Below are 16567 nucleotides of genomic sequence, written 5' to 3' on the forward strand. Positions count from 1 at the left end.
AATTGACAATCGAAAAATATCAAAAAATGAAGAAAATCATCAAAATTGCAAAGATGAACTAAACAAAATCAACATTGTTATTGATCGTGAAATTTCAATTCACGACATGGTTCGTCCTTGTCTGTTTCTCTTATAATAACTCCTGATGAACTGACCTAGGGTGATCTCCGTCTAACACTGGTGTCATATAAGGATGAGACACTATAAAACCATTAGATGTAAATGTATATCGTACTCCATGGAAGAGGAGCTGACACACCAAATACATCCTCTAAAACTAGATACTAATTGTAGTTAGAATATCATTAGCAAACACAAACCAAATGATAAGCATACAAGTCAGTTTAAAATTCAGGATAAGTATAATGAAAATGGATATTATAGATTGTACCTTGTTCCTAGCATGTGAACTCTTTTATACCTTGGGTCTAGTAGAGTGGACTTGAGATGGTTTGGGCCTTGATCAATAGGATCATTTGTTGGTCCAAAAAAGTTGCCCCTAAGGATTTGTTGGGATATGAAGGAGTTGTGGGAAACCTTAGGTATCATTGAATGACCTTCATGTCGTGATCTAACGCATAATATAACTGAAATACTTGGGATCAGTTTATGAAAAAGTAACGGGGAGAGGCACATATAATGCGGTCCCATCATTGAAAAGCTTCATCACCTTTTTTTCTAGCATGTGTTTTGACGTAACCAGTTATTGTATGGTGCAATTTATAGAGTCCTTGAGTAAACTCGAGTTGGTATGTATCCATGAATGGAAATCTAGTCATTGATCTTATGATTTCTTTCCATAGTTGATCTCGATCTTTCAGTCGTTATTGCTTATAAATAAAGTGAATTGAGAACTTTTAAGTTTTCACAACCTTTTAGTTTTCATGCTTACAAATACTTTCCAGAAAAAATGTTTTCGTTCCTTCCTCTTCGAGAGTATCACTAGAAGTGATTCAATGGTTCCCTTAAATATTTTTCTTTTTCATTCGTCATGCTACATCAACCTCCAACAACCAGGTATCCTTCTAACTCAAGCTTTAGTTCTAGCATTTCCAATTTTCTAGTTAAGATGAGTGATAATATTGATGATTTAGTGAGCAATTTTGAAGTGGAAACTTCATCTGGGTCATTCCCCGATTCTCCTCATCTTCTCTTAGTGGTGATCGTGTAGGATCGAAAATCATAGCCCTTTTTGTAGACTCTGGATCAGATTGGGCATTTGAGATTTCCTTGGAAGAAGAAATTTTTTTCTTCTGGGTCGTTAGATGCCCTCACATCGAATATTGGTGGAGGAGTAAGTTGCACTGGGATCCCTATATCCCCTTATATCTTATCTGAAAAGGAGGTACGGGCCAATTTGCAAAGAAGGGAATGTGCTGGAAATTTAATTCAGGATTGTTTGCAAACAGAAGGTTGTGAGCCTAGCGATGTTGAGGTGCTAGAACACTTAAATCTTCCATGTTGGCCAGTTGCATCGAAGTATAACTAGGTAGACGCAAAGGTAGTGGGAGTTTCCTGGGTTCTAAGCATTGAGGCTTCCCTGAGTGGTGTTGACATCGTGGTCGACAAGCTTTTAAAATGGATGGTCCTTTTGGTATCAGGGGAGAAAAGGATATGCAGTTCTTTAGATGATTGCATGGTCCAGTTTTATGAGTGCATGTTTACTAGAATAGGACTTTGACTGCCTTTTTATGAATTTGAGGTAACCTTTTTGAAACATTTAAGATTTTCTCCTTTCTAGCTTCATTCAGGGTAATGGGCATGCATAAGGCACTTCCAACTCTACGCCTAGTATAAATTCTGGAAACCCTCTCTTAGCTTATTTTTTGATCTTTTCCATCTTAGGTGTACGTCCCTAAGGGCTTATTGAATTCTATTCTGGAGAGTCAAATGAAAGACTCCTATCCTAAACTATTTGCTTGAGATATGTTTTTTAGGACAAAAACTCTTTTAGTGGGGGAGAATTGTAACACCCCATATTTTCTATTTTAATTTTATTGAGATTTAAATTAATTATTTGGAATTATTTAGTATTTTAATCGGATTATATTGGAGAATTGGGAAATAAGGTAACCGGGCCAGTGTTGTGATTAGTAAAGGGGAGGTACTAAGTGTTAGGCCTTTACTAAATTTATGTTCTATTTTTCATAAAAGAAGGAAAATAAGGAAATTGGAAAATAGAAGAGCAAAGGAGCAAAAGAGGAGAAAAAGAAGAACGTGAAAGAGCTTTGGAAGAGGAAGAACCCAAGAATTTGGCAAAGGTAAGAGGGGACTCTTCCGATTATCATCTTTTATCGGTTTATGGATAGTAGGACTGAATTTGTGTATTGTTTGATTCAATTCGGATGTATGTTAGGTTTTAGGGGTTTGGGGTTTAAGGTTCAATATCATGGATTATATGCAATTGAGTGTTTGTGAACGGTTGGTGATGTTTGATAGACTTGTGTTTGATAATATGGTGTGAAACATCTGAAATTAGCTTTGTAATTGTGTTATAATCGAACTGGTACGATTTGGATTGAGTGGAGAAGTTGAAATGCTGTCAAAAACGAAGTTGCTGCTGCAGAAGGGGTGTAGTCGGTTACGGTAACTGGTTACACTGAGTGTGTTTTCCAAAGAATTTCATTTTCGAGCTCGTAATCAGTTACGGTAACCGATTACAACCTGTTTGGAATAACGGCGAATAGGTTACGTCAAGCCTAACAGGCTACGCCATTTCCCGTAACCGGTTACACTGGGCATATTTTGAAAAATAAATGGTTTTTGTGTGTGTGTAATCGGTTACACCATATTGGTAACCGGTTACACTGTAGCTTTTTGGAAAAAAATTATTAATTTCTAAAACTCATAACTTTTGAACCGTAAGTCCGTTTTGAGCGCCGTTTTGTGCGTTGAAAAGGTGATTTAATTTTCTATCTAATAAAATAGATTAAAGAGCAGTAGCTCAATTTTATTTTAAAAAATGGTATTTGGTGGTGGTGAATTATACTTGTATGCATAAGTAATACATTTGTTATGCAGTGGTGTTGCGGCAATATAATTGCTCTGTCGATGTTGTGGTTGGTGTTATGTATATATTACATGATTGTTAAATGATGTTAAAATATAAATGCATTATTCGGTGTTAAATTCGTGAGTTGGATTATGATAAATGGTGTTCATTTATGATCAGTGTTGATGATTAGTATGTTATAGGTGATGCATGCATTCATAATCATATGTGTGGTTGTATCCTGGTGGTGTTGGATCAGCGGTAGCTAATTCCCATTGTATGGAGTTAGTGAGTGGAAGTAGTCGTATCCTTGACGATGGAGGATCGGTGAGATGTGTTAATCCTATGATTGGTACCACATACATGTAGTTGCATTGTATTAGGATGTATGAATTATTATAACATGAATGGAATATGTCCGATGTTATAATGTGATAGAATTGATTTAATTGGTGTAGTTGGTGAATGTTGCTGTGAATCTTAATATATTTGCAATTGGGTGAATAATATACTAATGATGTTTTATTGTTTATGAGCTTATAACATTTTTTTAATTGTGAATGAGACTCACCCTTACTGTTGGCATTTTTCAGATTGAGGAATAGCGGCTTTTACGCAACGGTGAGGATGACTCGTAGAGTAATTCGTTTAGAGTCAGTTGTGTCGGGTGCCATGTTCTGGTCTTGTAACACTGGGGGAACGCTCGTTTGTTTCAGAGTTGTTGATAACTCTTAATTTTATTTTGTTTAATAATTTTATTGGGTTTTGATGTGATTACCTGTTGGAGATGATAAACTTAGGTTTTGATATATGATAAACTTTTGTAGCATCCTTACTACATGTTTTACTCTGAATTTATTATATTATTCTGTGGGGTTTAGAAAGATGTTACAATAGTGGTATCAGAGAATAGTCAGTCGTTGAGACCAGAGTCTTGTTATTATTCCCTTGTATGCGACTAGTGTGAGTATCACTGTCGATACTTTTGTTCTAACAGAATTGTTTTGTGGTTAGCAGAACAATGGCTGGAGGAGGTGGAAGGAATGATGATGCTATTGCAAAGGCTCTGGGCATGATTGTTGGTGTGCTAGGAGGGAATGCCAATGGAGCGGGGATTGGTGCTAACAGGAAGCTAGGGGAATTTCAGAGGAACAATCCTCCGTTGTTCAAAGGCACCTACGATCCTGATGGTGCTCAGAAGCGGATGAAGGAAATTGAAAGGATCTTCCGGGTGATTGATTGTGCAGAGAACCTAAAGGTGAGGTATGGTAGCATTTGTTGTCTGAGGAAGCTGACGATTGGTGGGTTACTACTAGAGCTGAACTTGATGTTGATGGTGTGGCAATCACTTGGGCTATTTTCAGAAGAGAATTTCTTAGAAAGTACTTTCCTGAAGATGTTCGGGGCAGGAAAGAGATTGAATTCTTAGAGCTGAAGCAGGGTAGTATGACGGTGCTTGAGTATGCTTCCAAATGTGTTGAGCTGGCTAAGTACTATACTCACTACAACAATGATGAGGCTAACGAATTCTCAAGGTGTATTAAGTTTGAGAATGGCCTCCGAGATGAAATTAAGCAAGGTATCAGATATCAGAGGATTCGCAGATTTGCTGATTTGGTGGATTGCAGTCGGATCTTTGAAGAAGATAACATAAAGTTAAAGTCATCTCACTCCCGCGAGTTGGTTGACAAAAAGGGAAAGAAGCCAATAGATAGAGGTAAGTCATATGTTAAAGGTAATCCTAAAGCTGGAGGTTGAAAGAGGCCTAGTGGGGGAGACTCTGGTGCTCCTGTTTGATGCTATAAGTGCAGTGAGCCTGGACATTGCATCCATGAATGCAAAAGTGAAGAGAAGAAGTGTTATAGGTGTGGTAAAGCGGGTCATGTTATTGCTGATTGTAAAGGAAAGACCGTGACTTACTACAACTGCGGCGAAGAGGGTTATATTAGCCCACAGTGTCCTAAGCCAAGGAAGAATCAAGCTGATGGTAAAGTTTTTACTTATTTGGGTCAGAGACTACTCCCGAAGATCGATTAATTAAAGGTACGTGTTTTATCCATGGCACACCTTTAATTGCAATTATAGATACTGGAGCAACTTATTCGTTTATTTTTATGGATTGTGCTAAAAGATTGAATTTCGAAATATCTGATATAAATGGAAGTATGATTATTGAAACTCCAGCGTCAGGTTCAGTGACTATTTCATTTGCTTGTCTGAATTGCCCTATTGATATATTTGGTAGAGAGTTTGGAATGGACTTAGTGTGCCTTTCGCCGAACAACTTGATGTCATCCTGGGAATGAACTGGTTACAATTCAACCGGGTTCACATCAATTATTTTATGAAGACAGTTATTTTTCCTGAAGAGGTAAGTGTTGAAGACTTGGCGATGACTGCGAGACAGGTGGATGCAGCGGTTAAGGACGGGGCATACGTGTTTATGTTGTTTGCATCTATGGAATTGAAAGGAAAGGCAGTAGGGAGTGAATTACCAGTAGTATGTGATTTTCCGGAAGTTTTTCCAGAAGATGTTAGAGAGTTGCCACCTGAGAGAGAAGCGGAATTTGCTATTGATCTGATTCCTGGAACTAGTCCTGTGTCGATGGCACCTTATCCTATGTCAGTATCTGGGTTGACTGAATTGAAGAGTCAATTAGAAGAGTTGCTTGAGAAGGAATTTATTCGTCCTAGTGTTTCACCGTGAGGTTCCCCGGTGTTGCTGGTGAAGAAGAAGGAAGGTTCTATGAGATTGTGTGTGGATTATAGAAAGTTGAATAAAGTTACTATCAAGAATCGGTATCCGTTGCCGAGGATTGATGATTTAATGGACCAACTGGTTGGAGCGTGTGTATTCAGTATGATTGATCTTGAGGTCTGGGTATCATCAAATTCGTGTAAAGGCGGACGATATTCAGAAGACTGCATTCAGAACAAGGTATGGTCATTACGAGTATACAGTGATTCCATTTGGAGTGACTAATGCACCTGGTGTTTTTATGGAATATATGAATAGGATCTTCCATCCCTATCTCGACAAGTTCGTGGTGGTGTTTATAGATGATATTCTGATATATTCCAAGAATGAAGAAGAGCATGCGGATCATGTTAGAGTTGTAATAGAACTACTGAAAGAGAAAAAACTTTATGTGAAGTTGTCAAAGTGTGAGTTCCGGTTAAGTGAAGTAAGCTTTCTTGTCCATGTGATTTCCAAGAATGGTATTGCTGTAGATCCTGCGAAAGTAGAAGCGGTATCTCAGTGGGAAGCTCCGAAGTCTGTTTCCCAGATTCGTAGTTTTCTTGGTCTTGCCGGTTACTACAGGAAGTTTATAGAAGGATTTTTGAAGTTAGCATTCCCGTTAACTAAGTTGACTAGGAAGGGTCAAGCATTCATTTGGGATTCGAAGTGCAAAGAAGGATTTCAAGAGTTGAAGAAGAGGTTGACCAGTGCTCCTATTATGATTTTTTCGAATTCGATAGATTCTTTAATAGTATATTGTGATGCTTCATTGATGGGATTAGGTGGTGTATTAATGCAGAATCAACAGGTAGTGGCTTATGCGTTTAGACAACTCAAAGTTCATGAAAGGAATTATCCAACTCATGATTTAGAATTGGCAGCCGTGATATTTGTGTTGAAATTATGGAGACACTATTTATATGGTTTGAGGTTCGAAGTATTCAGTGGTCACAAGAGTCTGAAGTATCTCTTTGATCAGAAAGAGCTTAATATGAGGCAGAGGAGATGGTTAGAGTTTCTCAAGGACTATGATTTTGGATTGAATTACCATCCGGGTAAAGTGAACGTTGTTGCTGATTCATTGAGTAGGAAGTCCTTACATATGTCTAAGCTAATGGTGCGAGAATTGGATTTAATTGAACAATTCAGAGATTTGAGTTTAATATGCGAAGTTACTCCTAATAGTGTTAAATTGGACATGTTAAAGCTGACAAGTAACATTTTGGATGAGATTAGAGCGGGTCAGAAAACTGATGTTGACTTGGTTGATAAATTGGCTTTGATTAACCAAGGAAAAGGAGGTGAATTCAGAATTGACGAGAATGGTATATTGAGGTTTGGTGATCGAGTATGTGTCCCTAATGTTGTTGAGCTTAGAAAGAGTATTCTTGAAGAAGGACACCATAGTGGATTGAGTATTCATTATGGTTCTACCAAGATGTATCATGACTTGAAAAAGTTGTTTTGGTGGCCTGGAATGAAAAAGGAAATATCTGAGTTTGTTTATTCTTGTTTGACTTTCCAGAAGTCAAAGATTGAGCATCAGAAGCTGTATGGATTTATGCAACCGTTGTTTATTCCTGAATGGAAGTGGGATAGTATATCTATGGGTTTTGTTTATGGTTTACCGAGGACATTTAAGAATTGTAAAGCTATCTGGGTGATTGTGGACAGATTTACGAAGTCTTCTCACTTTATACCGATGCAAATGGATTACTCAATGAAGAAATTAGCTCAGTTGTATATTAGGAAGATAGTGAGTCTGCATGGTATCCTTTCGAGTATTGTGTCAGATAGAGATCCAAGATTTACATCAAAATTCTAGGAAGGTTTGTAGAAAGCTTTGAGTACTAATTTGAGATTGAGTTCTGCTTATCATCCGCAGACTGATGGTCAGACAGAAAGAACGATTCAATCGTCGGAAGACTTGTTGCGTGCATGTGTGTTAGAGAAAGGCGGTGCTTGGGATAGTTATCTACCCTTGATTGAATTTACTTACAACAATAGCTATCATTCGAGTATTAGTATGGCTCTGTTTGAGGCCTTGTATGGTCGAAGGTGTAGGACGCCATTATGCTGGTATGAATCTGGTGAAAGTGTCGTGATTGGACCAGAGATTGTGCAACAAACTACAGAGAAGATTAAGATGATTCTGGAGAAGATGAAAGCTTCTCAGAGTCGTCAGAAGAGCTATCATGATAAGAGGAAAAGGACACTTGAATTTCAAGAGGGAGATCATGTATTTCTGAGAGTGACTCCTATGACTAGTGTTGGTCGAGCTTTGAAGTCAAAGAAGTTGGCGCCGCGCTTCATTGGTCCGTTTCAGATTACGGAAAGGGTGGGAGAAGTATCATATCGCATTGATCTGCCGCCGACACTTGCAAATTTGCACGATGTGTTCCATGTGTTGCAGTTGAGAAAGTATATTGCTGATCCGTCTCATGTGATCCAAGTGGATGATGTACAAGTGAAAGACAATCTTACAATTGAAGCTTTGCCTGTAAGGATTGAAGACTGAAAGTTGAAGAAATTACATGGTAAAGAGATATCATTGGTCAGAGTAGTTTGGGGAGGACCAACAAGTGGAAATGTTACCTGGGAGCTGGAGAGTCAAATGAAAGACTCCTATCCTGAACTGTTTGCTTGAGGTATGTTTTCGAGAACGAAAACTCTTTTAGTGGGGGAGAGATGTAACACCCCATATTTTCCATTTTAATTTAATTCAGATTTAAATTAATTATTTGGAATTATTTAGTATTTTAATCGGATTATATTAAAGAATTGGGAAATAAGGTAATTGGTCCAGTGTTGTGATTAGTAAAAGGGAGGTGCTAAGTGTTAGGCCTTTACTAAAGTTATGTTCTAATTTTTATAAAAGAAGGAAAATAAGGAAATTGGGAAATAGAAGAGCAAAAGAGCAAAAGAGGAGAAAAAGAAGAACGTGAAAAAGCTTTGGAAGAGGAAGAGGAAGAATCCAAGAATTTGGCTAAGGTAAGGGGGGACTCTTCCGATTATCATCTTTTATCGGTATATGGATAGTAGGACTGAATTTGTGTTTTGTTTGATTCAATTCGGATGTATGTTAGGTTTTGGGGGTTTGGGGTTTAAGGTTTAATTTCATGGATTATATGCAATTGAGTGTTTGTGAAAGATTGGTGATGTTTGATGGACTTGTTGTGAAGGCAAGCTTCTACAACACTATGTTTTGATGAAGACAACTATCATAAGTACGCATCAATAAAGGATGAGCAAAAAGATCAAATAAGCAATGGATCAAGTATTTTAAAAAGAATCAAGATTCAAGATTCTCTCAATGATTTCAAGCTTGGTTGATCTAAGGTATTAAGATTTATGGCAAAGCAAGTCTATTAATGCATAACAAGTGTTTTCAAAGATATATACATCATCTATAAATCTTACATACATCCTAGAATCATTTCAAACCTTTCCATAAAGTTTTTTGAGTTTTTCTTTCTTAGGAACCGGGTTCCAAATTGGAGGAACCGGTTCCCCAAGACTTCTGCCAACTTTTATTTGCGCTAAAAAGAGTCAGGAACCGAGTTCCAGTTTTTGGGAACCGGTTCCCCAGTTCAAAATTTGAATTTCTTCTTAACGTTGGGTTAGGGAACCCGGGTTCCATATTTTGGGAACCGGTTCCTCTGTGCGCAGTTTGAAAAATTATATCTTTTCCAACAGCTTTTATGACATACCTCTTCACCCTTTGTATTTGCAACCTTCCATGGATTATGATCTTTTGTAGGGGTGTTTTAGAGGCTATAAAACACAGAATTTCAGATTTATCAAATCACCTCTTTCATTCAAAAATTCATACAAATCTTATACATCAAGAAATCTTCATATAAACACCAAGTGTCATATACTTCAAATTTCATTGAAACCTCTTGCATATATTTTCTTTTAATATTGCAAAGAAACATTTCATACCATTCATAAACACTTGTGTTACATTAAAAGATTTGTTTACTTGAAAGGGAAGATCAATCAAGTGATTGATTCATTGTATCAAAACTTCTACTCAAAATATATTTTGTTATTATTGATTTGCTATCCAGGATTGTTGGAAGCAAGAGTCTTTGATTAGTGAGAGGATTGTTCTCATAATCAAGTTGGTAAATCCAAGAGGATTGTTCTTGGTAGTTGTAACCTTGTTGTCCATAGTTTTGGAAACAAGAGGTATCCTTAGGGAGGGTGTTCTCTTAAGGACTTATTGAAATCCAAGAGGATTGTTCTTGGTGGTTTTGTTAGAAGATTGTAGGAGGAGTCTTAGTATAGGCTTGTACAAAGATCTAACAATAGTAAAATCTCTTTCGTGTTTGAAAGGGGACTGGAGTACTCTCGGATTGTGAGGGGAACCAGTATATATCGTTGTGTTCTTTACTTTTCCGCAATTTACCGCTTTATCACCATTATCAAGAAAATAAAAGAACCATTCAAAAACCTTCAAACACTTAACCAGAAAAATAAGTACAAGTATCCTAAAAACCGGATAAATCTTTGAAAACCTAATTCACCCCCCCTCTTAGGTGCACTCTTAAACTTACAATTGGCATCAGAGCAAGTTATAGGTAACTTGTTCCTAAAGATCCAGAATGGCTTCCGCAAATCAAAGACCGGTTTTCAAAGATGGTGGTTCTAACAACAAGCCTCCATTGTTTTGTGGTGAATATTTTGACTTTTGGAAAATCCAAATGAAGGCTCATCTAGAAGCACAAGGAGAAGAAGTTTGGGAGGCTGTCCTACAAGGTCCTCATGTTCCTATAACGGTCGTTAATGGTGTTGGATCGGAGAAACCTAAAGCGTCATGGGATAATAATGATAGAAAAAGGGTTCTTGCTGACAAAAAGGCGGTCAATCTTCTTCATGGTGCTCTTAGTATGGATGAATTTTTCCGAGTATCAGCATGTACAACATCAAAGGAAATTTGGGATACTCTTGTAGAAACTCATGAAGGTACCGCTGAAGTTAAAAGATCAAGATTGAATACCTTAAGTCAAGAATACGAATTGTTTAGAATGAAGCCCAGAGAAACTATTCTCGAATTGCAAAAACGATTCGTTCATTTGACAAATCACTTGAAGGCACTTGGTAAGACTCTCCCTATTGAAGAACTAAATCTAAAGGTGCTTAGATCTTTAACAAGAGAATGGCAACAGAAAGTAACGGCGATATCCGAGAAAAAGAATCTATCAAAAATGACTTCTGCAACCTTGTTCGGTAAACTTCAAGAATATGAAACAGAACTCGGAAGACTTGAAACGCATGAAATTCAAATGAAAGATTCAAAAGATATTGCCTTGAAGACAAGAGTCAAGCATCATGATAGCAATCAAGAGGATGAATCCACTAGTGAAGAAGATAATGAGTTTATCAAAAAGTTTGAAAAATTTCTAAGAAAAGAAAAGAAAAAGGAGATCATTAAAGAGGAAGCACCAACAAGGAAGATTAAATGCTTCGAATGTGGAGAAAGAGGACATGTCAAAAGTGAATGCCCTAAACTTGTAAAGAAGGACAAATACTTCAAGAAAAATAAAGATAAAAAATCAAAGAAAGCATATGTAGCATGGGATGACAATGAAATAAGTTCATCTTCAGATGAAGAACATGTGAATCTTGCATTGGTAGCAACACACCATTCTGATGATGAAGACAATGAGGTTAGTAATGAATTTTCTCTTTTTGATAATGATGTTCAAGATGCTATAAATGAATTGTTAAATGAGTGCAAAATTCTCTATAAAACTATCTCATCTCAAAAGAAAATAATATCATCTTTAGAAGAGAAGGTTAAGATAATAGAAGAAAAAGATGACAAAGAAAAAATGATTAGTGTTCAAGAAGATAGTGTTGCATGCAAGAATTGTGAATCACTTTCTTTTCAAATTGTTCAAATAAAGAGAGTCCTTGAAAGGTATGAAAAAGGACAAATTGGGTTGGAAGGTGTCCTTAGGCAACAAAGATTCCTTAATGATAAAAGTGGTCTTGGATATGCAAAGTTTAAACCAAGTACTAGTAAAACTATCTTTGTGAAGGCAAGTGAACAAATCAACAAATTGGATAAAGCACAAAAGGTTCATCATCATCCTAAAAGGTTTCCTAAAAAGAAACCATATGTTCCTAGATATAGAAGTAACTTTGAACCTACTTGTTTTTATTGTGGTATTATTGGTCACACACCCAATGCTTGTTATGTAAGGAACTTTAGTATTCCTAGTGGACATTATGTATGGGTGAAGAAAGGAACTAACTATGATGGACCCAAAGCCACTTGGGTACCAAATAAAACTTAATTTGTTTTGTAGGTTTGCTTGAGGACCACTTAAAATCTATGGTGTTTTTATCAAGTGGTGGTTCTAAGCATTTGATGGGAGACATAAACTAACTTTCAAATCTAGTTATAAAGTCCAAGGGTGGTTTCACATATGGAGAATAACTTAAAGGAAGAATTCTTGGCATTGTCAAAGTTGAAGTACTAAATTTCACATCAATTGAAGACTTACTTTATGTTGAAATACTAAAGCAAAATCTTCTAAGAAAAAGCCAACTTTGTGACAAAGGCTTCAAAATAATATTCATCAAAGATGAATGTTTGATGAAGTCATTCATGAGGTAAAACTCATAGGTAAAGAATTAATTGTGTTCATATTTTATAATAATTTATCTTTTTCCCATCCTTTTTGATAATGACAAAGGGGGAGAAGATATTTGTGTATATGTGTATGCTTGCAAAAGATATTTGTGTATATGTGTATGCTTGCTTGTCTCTAACATTTGCAGCCACAAAGAAATAATATTCTCTATAAATCAAGGGAGAGCTTTGATCAAGGGGGAGTTATCAAATTTAGGGGGAGCATTCACATAAGAGCATTACACTTCATATTTCAAATGTTGTCATCATCAAAAAGGGGGAGAATGTGAAGGCAAGCTTCTACAACACTATGTTTTGATGAAGACAACTATCATAAGTACGCATCAATAAAGGATGAGCAAAAAGATCAAATAAGCAATGGATCAAGTATTTTAAAAAGAATCAAGATTCAAGATTCTCTCAATGATTTCAAGCTTGGTTGATCTAAGGTATTAAGATTTATGGCAAAGCAAGTCTATTAATGCATAACAAGTGTTTTCAAAGATATATACATCATCTATAAATCTTACATACATCCTAGAATCATTTCAAACCTTTCCATAAAGTTTTTTGAGTTTTTCTTTCTTAGGAACCGGGTTCCAAATTGGAGGAACCGGTTCCCCAAGACTTCTGCCAACTTTTATTTGCGCTAAAAAGAGTCAGGAACCGAGTTCCAGTTTTTGGGAACCGGTTCCCCAGTTCAAAATTTGAATTTCTTCTTAACGTTGGGTTAGGGAACCCGGGTTCCATATTTTGGGAACCGGTTCCTCTGTGCGCAGTTTGAAAAATTATATCTTTTCCAACAGCTTTTATGACATACCTCTTCACCCTTTGTATTTGCAACCTTCCATGGATTATGATCTTTTGTAGGGGTGTTTTAGAGGCTATAAAACACAGAATTTCAGATTTATCAAATCACCTCTTTCATTCAAAAATTCATACAAATCTTATACATCAAGAAATCTTCATATAAACACCAAGTGTCATATACTTCAAATTTCATTGAAACCTCTTGCATATATTTTCTTTTAATATTGCAAAGAAACATTTCATACCATTCATAAACACTTGTGTTACATTAAAAGATTTGTTTACTTGAAAGGGAAGATCAATCAAGTGATTGAGTCATTGTATCAAAACTTCAACTCAAAATATATTTTGTTATTATTGATTTGCTATCCAGGATTGTTGGAAGCAAGAGTCTTTGATTAGTGAGAGGATTGTTCTCATAATCAAGTTGGTAAATCCAAGAGGATTGTTCTTGGTAGTTGTAACCTTGTTGTCCATAGTTTTGGAAACAAGAGGTATCCTTAGGGAGGGTGTTCTCTTAAGGACTTATTGAAATCCAAGTGGATTGTTCTTGGTGGTTTTGTTAGAAGATTGTAGGAGGAGTCTTAGTATAGGCTTGTACAAAGATCTAACAATAGTAAAATCTCTTTCGTGTTTGAAAGGGGACTGGAGTACTCTCGGATTGTGAGGGGAACCAGTATATATCGTTGTGTTCTTTACTTTTCCGCAATTTACCGCTTTATCACCATTATCAAGAAAATAAAAGAACCATTCAAAAACCTTCAAACACTTAACCAGAAAAATAAGTACAAGTATCCTAAAAACCGGATAAATCTTTGAAAACCTAATTCACCCCCCCTCTTAGGTGCACTCTTAAACTTACACTTGTGTTTAATAATATGGTGTGAAACATATGAAATTAGCTCTGTAATTGTGTTATAATTGAACTTGTACGATTTGGATTGAGTGGAGAAGCTGAAATGCTGTAAAAAACGAAGTCGCGTTTGCAGAAGGGGTGTAATCGGTTACGGTAACCGGTTACACTGAGTGTGTTTTCCAAAGAATTTCATTTTCGAGCTCGTAATCGGTTACGGTAACCGATTACAACCTGTTTGAAATAATAGCGAATAGGTTACGTCAAGTGTAATCGGTTGTGCTATTTCCCATAACCGGTTACACTGGGCATATTTTGAAAAATAAATGGTTTTTCGTGTGTGTAATCGGTTACACCATATTGGTAACCGGTTACACTGTAGCTTTTTGGGAAAAAATTAATAATTTCTAAAACTCATAACGTTCAAACTGTAAGTCTGTTTTGAGCGCCGTTTTGTGCGTTGAAAAGGTGATTTAATTTTCTATCTAATAAAATAGCTTAAAGAGTAGTAGCTCAATTTTATTTAAAAATTGGTATTTAGTGGTGGTGAATTATACTTGTATGCATAAGTAATACATGTGTTAAGCAGTGGTGTTGCGGAAATATAATTGCTCTGTTGATGTTGTGGTTGGTGTGATGTATATATTACATGATTGTTGAATGGTGTTCATTTATGATCAGTGTTGATGATTAGCATGCTATAGGTGATGCATGCATTCATAATCATATGTGTGGTTGTATCCTGGTGGTGTTGGATCAACGGTAGCTAATTCCCATTGTGTGGAATTAGTGAGTGGAAGTAGTCGTATCCTTGACGATGGTGGATCAGTGAGATGGGTTAATCCCATTATTGTTACCACATGCATGTAGTTGCATTGCATTAGGATGTATGAATTATTATAACATGAATGGAAGATGTCCAATGTTATACTGTGATAGAATTGATTTAATTGGTGTGGTTGGTGAATGTTGCTGTGAATCTGAATATATTTGCAATTGGGTGAATAATATACTAATGATGTTTTATTGTTTATGAGCTTATAACATTTGTTAATTGTGAATGAGACTCACCCTTACTGTTGACATTTTTTAGATTGAGGAGTAACGACTTTTACGCTTCGGTGAGGATGACTCGTAGAGTAATCCGTTTAGAGTCAGTTGTTTCGGGTGTCATACTCTGGTCTTGTAACACTAGGAGAACGCTCGTTTGTTTCAGAGTTGTTGATAACTCTTAATTTTATTTTGTTGAATAATTTTTGTTGGGTTTTGACGTGATTACCTGTTGGAGATGATAAACTTTGGTTTTGATATATTATTCAACTTATGAACTAATTTCCGTTGTGTTAACATGTTTTGTGAAAATGAGTTATTGTGTTTCCTCGTGATAAGCATGACATACGGACTTTTAAAATATTATTTGACGAATTGTAGCATCCTTACTACATGTTTTACTCTGAATTTATTATATTATTCCGTGGGGTTTAGAAGGGTGTTACAGGTATCGGTGCCTCGACTGCAGATGTTTAGACATGATTTTCCTTTTGCTTTGTATTATTATTATTATTTCGTGCAATATTTCCCAGGCTTTTGTGTTTTAGATGTAATAATATTTGATATTTAATGGAAATATTATACCTCGATGATTCAAGTGTTATTCACTATGGAGCTTTCCGCTTGTCATTTCTTTATCATTATTGTCGTTTACGAATTATTGTAACTCTAGGGCTTTCACTTTTACCCTGCATAGTATTTATTCACTTTAGAGGTTATGCTAAACTTCCAGTCTTCATCACCTATGGCGAGATGTAAGTTTTAGGTGTGAGAGCCTTATCTACTTTCTCTACTAAGGAAACAATGCATTTGATTATAGTGAAGTGGCAGATACACCTATAGAATTTTCCTACTTTTTTCAACGTGATGCATTGAATAATGTTAGCTATTATTTTTGGTTGCGAAACTCGTTTATTGGATTTAGTGCTTGTCGTAGTATTGTATTAATTTATATATCACATTTGGTGATTTTCTTGTGTTCCACAGGGCGAGGTGTGGAGTTGGCAAAGTCGATTTCATTTGGTCGTACTTTTTATTGTGCTCCATGTCAAAGTGGATTGTTTCTTGACCAAGAGCCAGATCCCCATCCCAGCCCCGGGGCTTGGTTTGAATAAAGGTGGACATCTCCAAGATCCACCACCTATGCCTTGGGATTGTAGTAGATCCGGGGGGTTAGTAAGCTAAAGAAAAGTGTGTTTAATAAACCTCAGATGAGGAGTCAAACGAGGTGTGTGTTTGAGCCGTAGGAGAATCATAGAAGTGTGTTAAGTCTTCATCTGATACACAATATGACATGGAATGTACTTAGGCCATATCAGAATTACAAAAATGTCTCAAGTCTATATCAGTTATACGTCCATGCAGTCGGTGCATTTAAGTCGTATCATAATTGAATAGATGCGTTAAGTGTGTATCAAATACGCAATTTTGTATATACTGTGTTTCAGTCATACCAGAATCATGAAGATGAGTTAA

The 16567-nt window shown here is 36.3% G+C and overlaps 1 protein-coding gene across 1 annotated transcript; it reads left to right on the forward strand.

The window, feature by feature from the left end:
• The first annotated feature begins 3308 nt into the window (after positions 1-3308).
• On the forward strand, positions 3309-7481 carry LOC131614563 (uncharacterized). The gene is made up of 8 exons (XM_058886131.1): positions 3309-3319; positions 3586-3659; positions 4084-4255; positions 4309-4709; positions 4896-4979; positions 5078-5187; positions 5343-5492; positions 7407-7481. Exons 1-8 carry the CDS (start codon positions 3309-3311, stop codon positions 7479-7481), a joined length of 1077 nt encoding a protein of 358 aa, XP_058742114.1.
• The last annotated feature ends 9086 nt before the right edge of the window (positions 7482-16567 follow it).

Source organism: Vicia villosa, linkage group LG6 (assembly GCF_029867415.1).
Source record: "Vicia villosa cultivar HV-30 ecotype Madison, WI linkage group LG6, Vvil1.0, whole genome shotgun sequence".
NCBI classification, from domain to species: domain Eukaryota; kingdom Viridiplantae; phylum Streptophyta; class Magnoliopsida; order Fabales; family Fabaceae; genus Vicia; species Vicia villosa.

Bases quoted from the DNA above. Each gene is read 5' to 3' on its own strand.
- LOC131614563 (XM_058886131.1), top strand. The intron at 3,660-4,083 runs GTGCCATGTTCT...TTGGTGTGCTAG, and splicing joins TTTAGAGTCAGTTGTGTCGG to GAGGGAATGCCAATGGAGCG. The intron at 4,980-5,077 runs GTAAAGTTTTTA...TTGCAATTATAG, and splicing joins AAGGAAGAATCAAGCTGATG to ATACTGGAGCAACTTATTCG.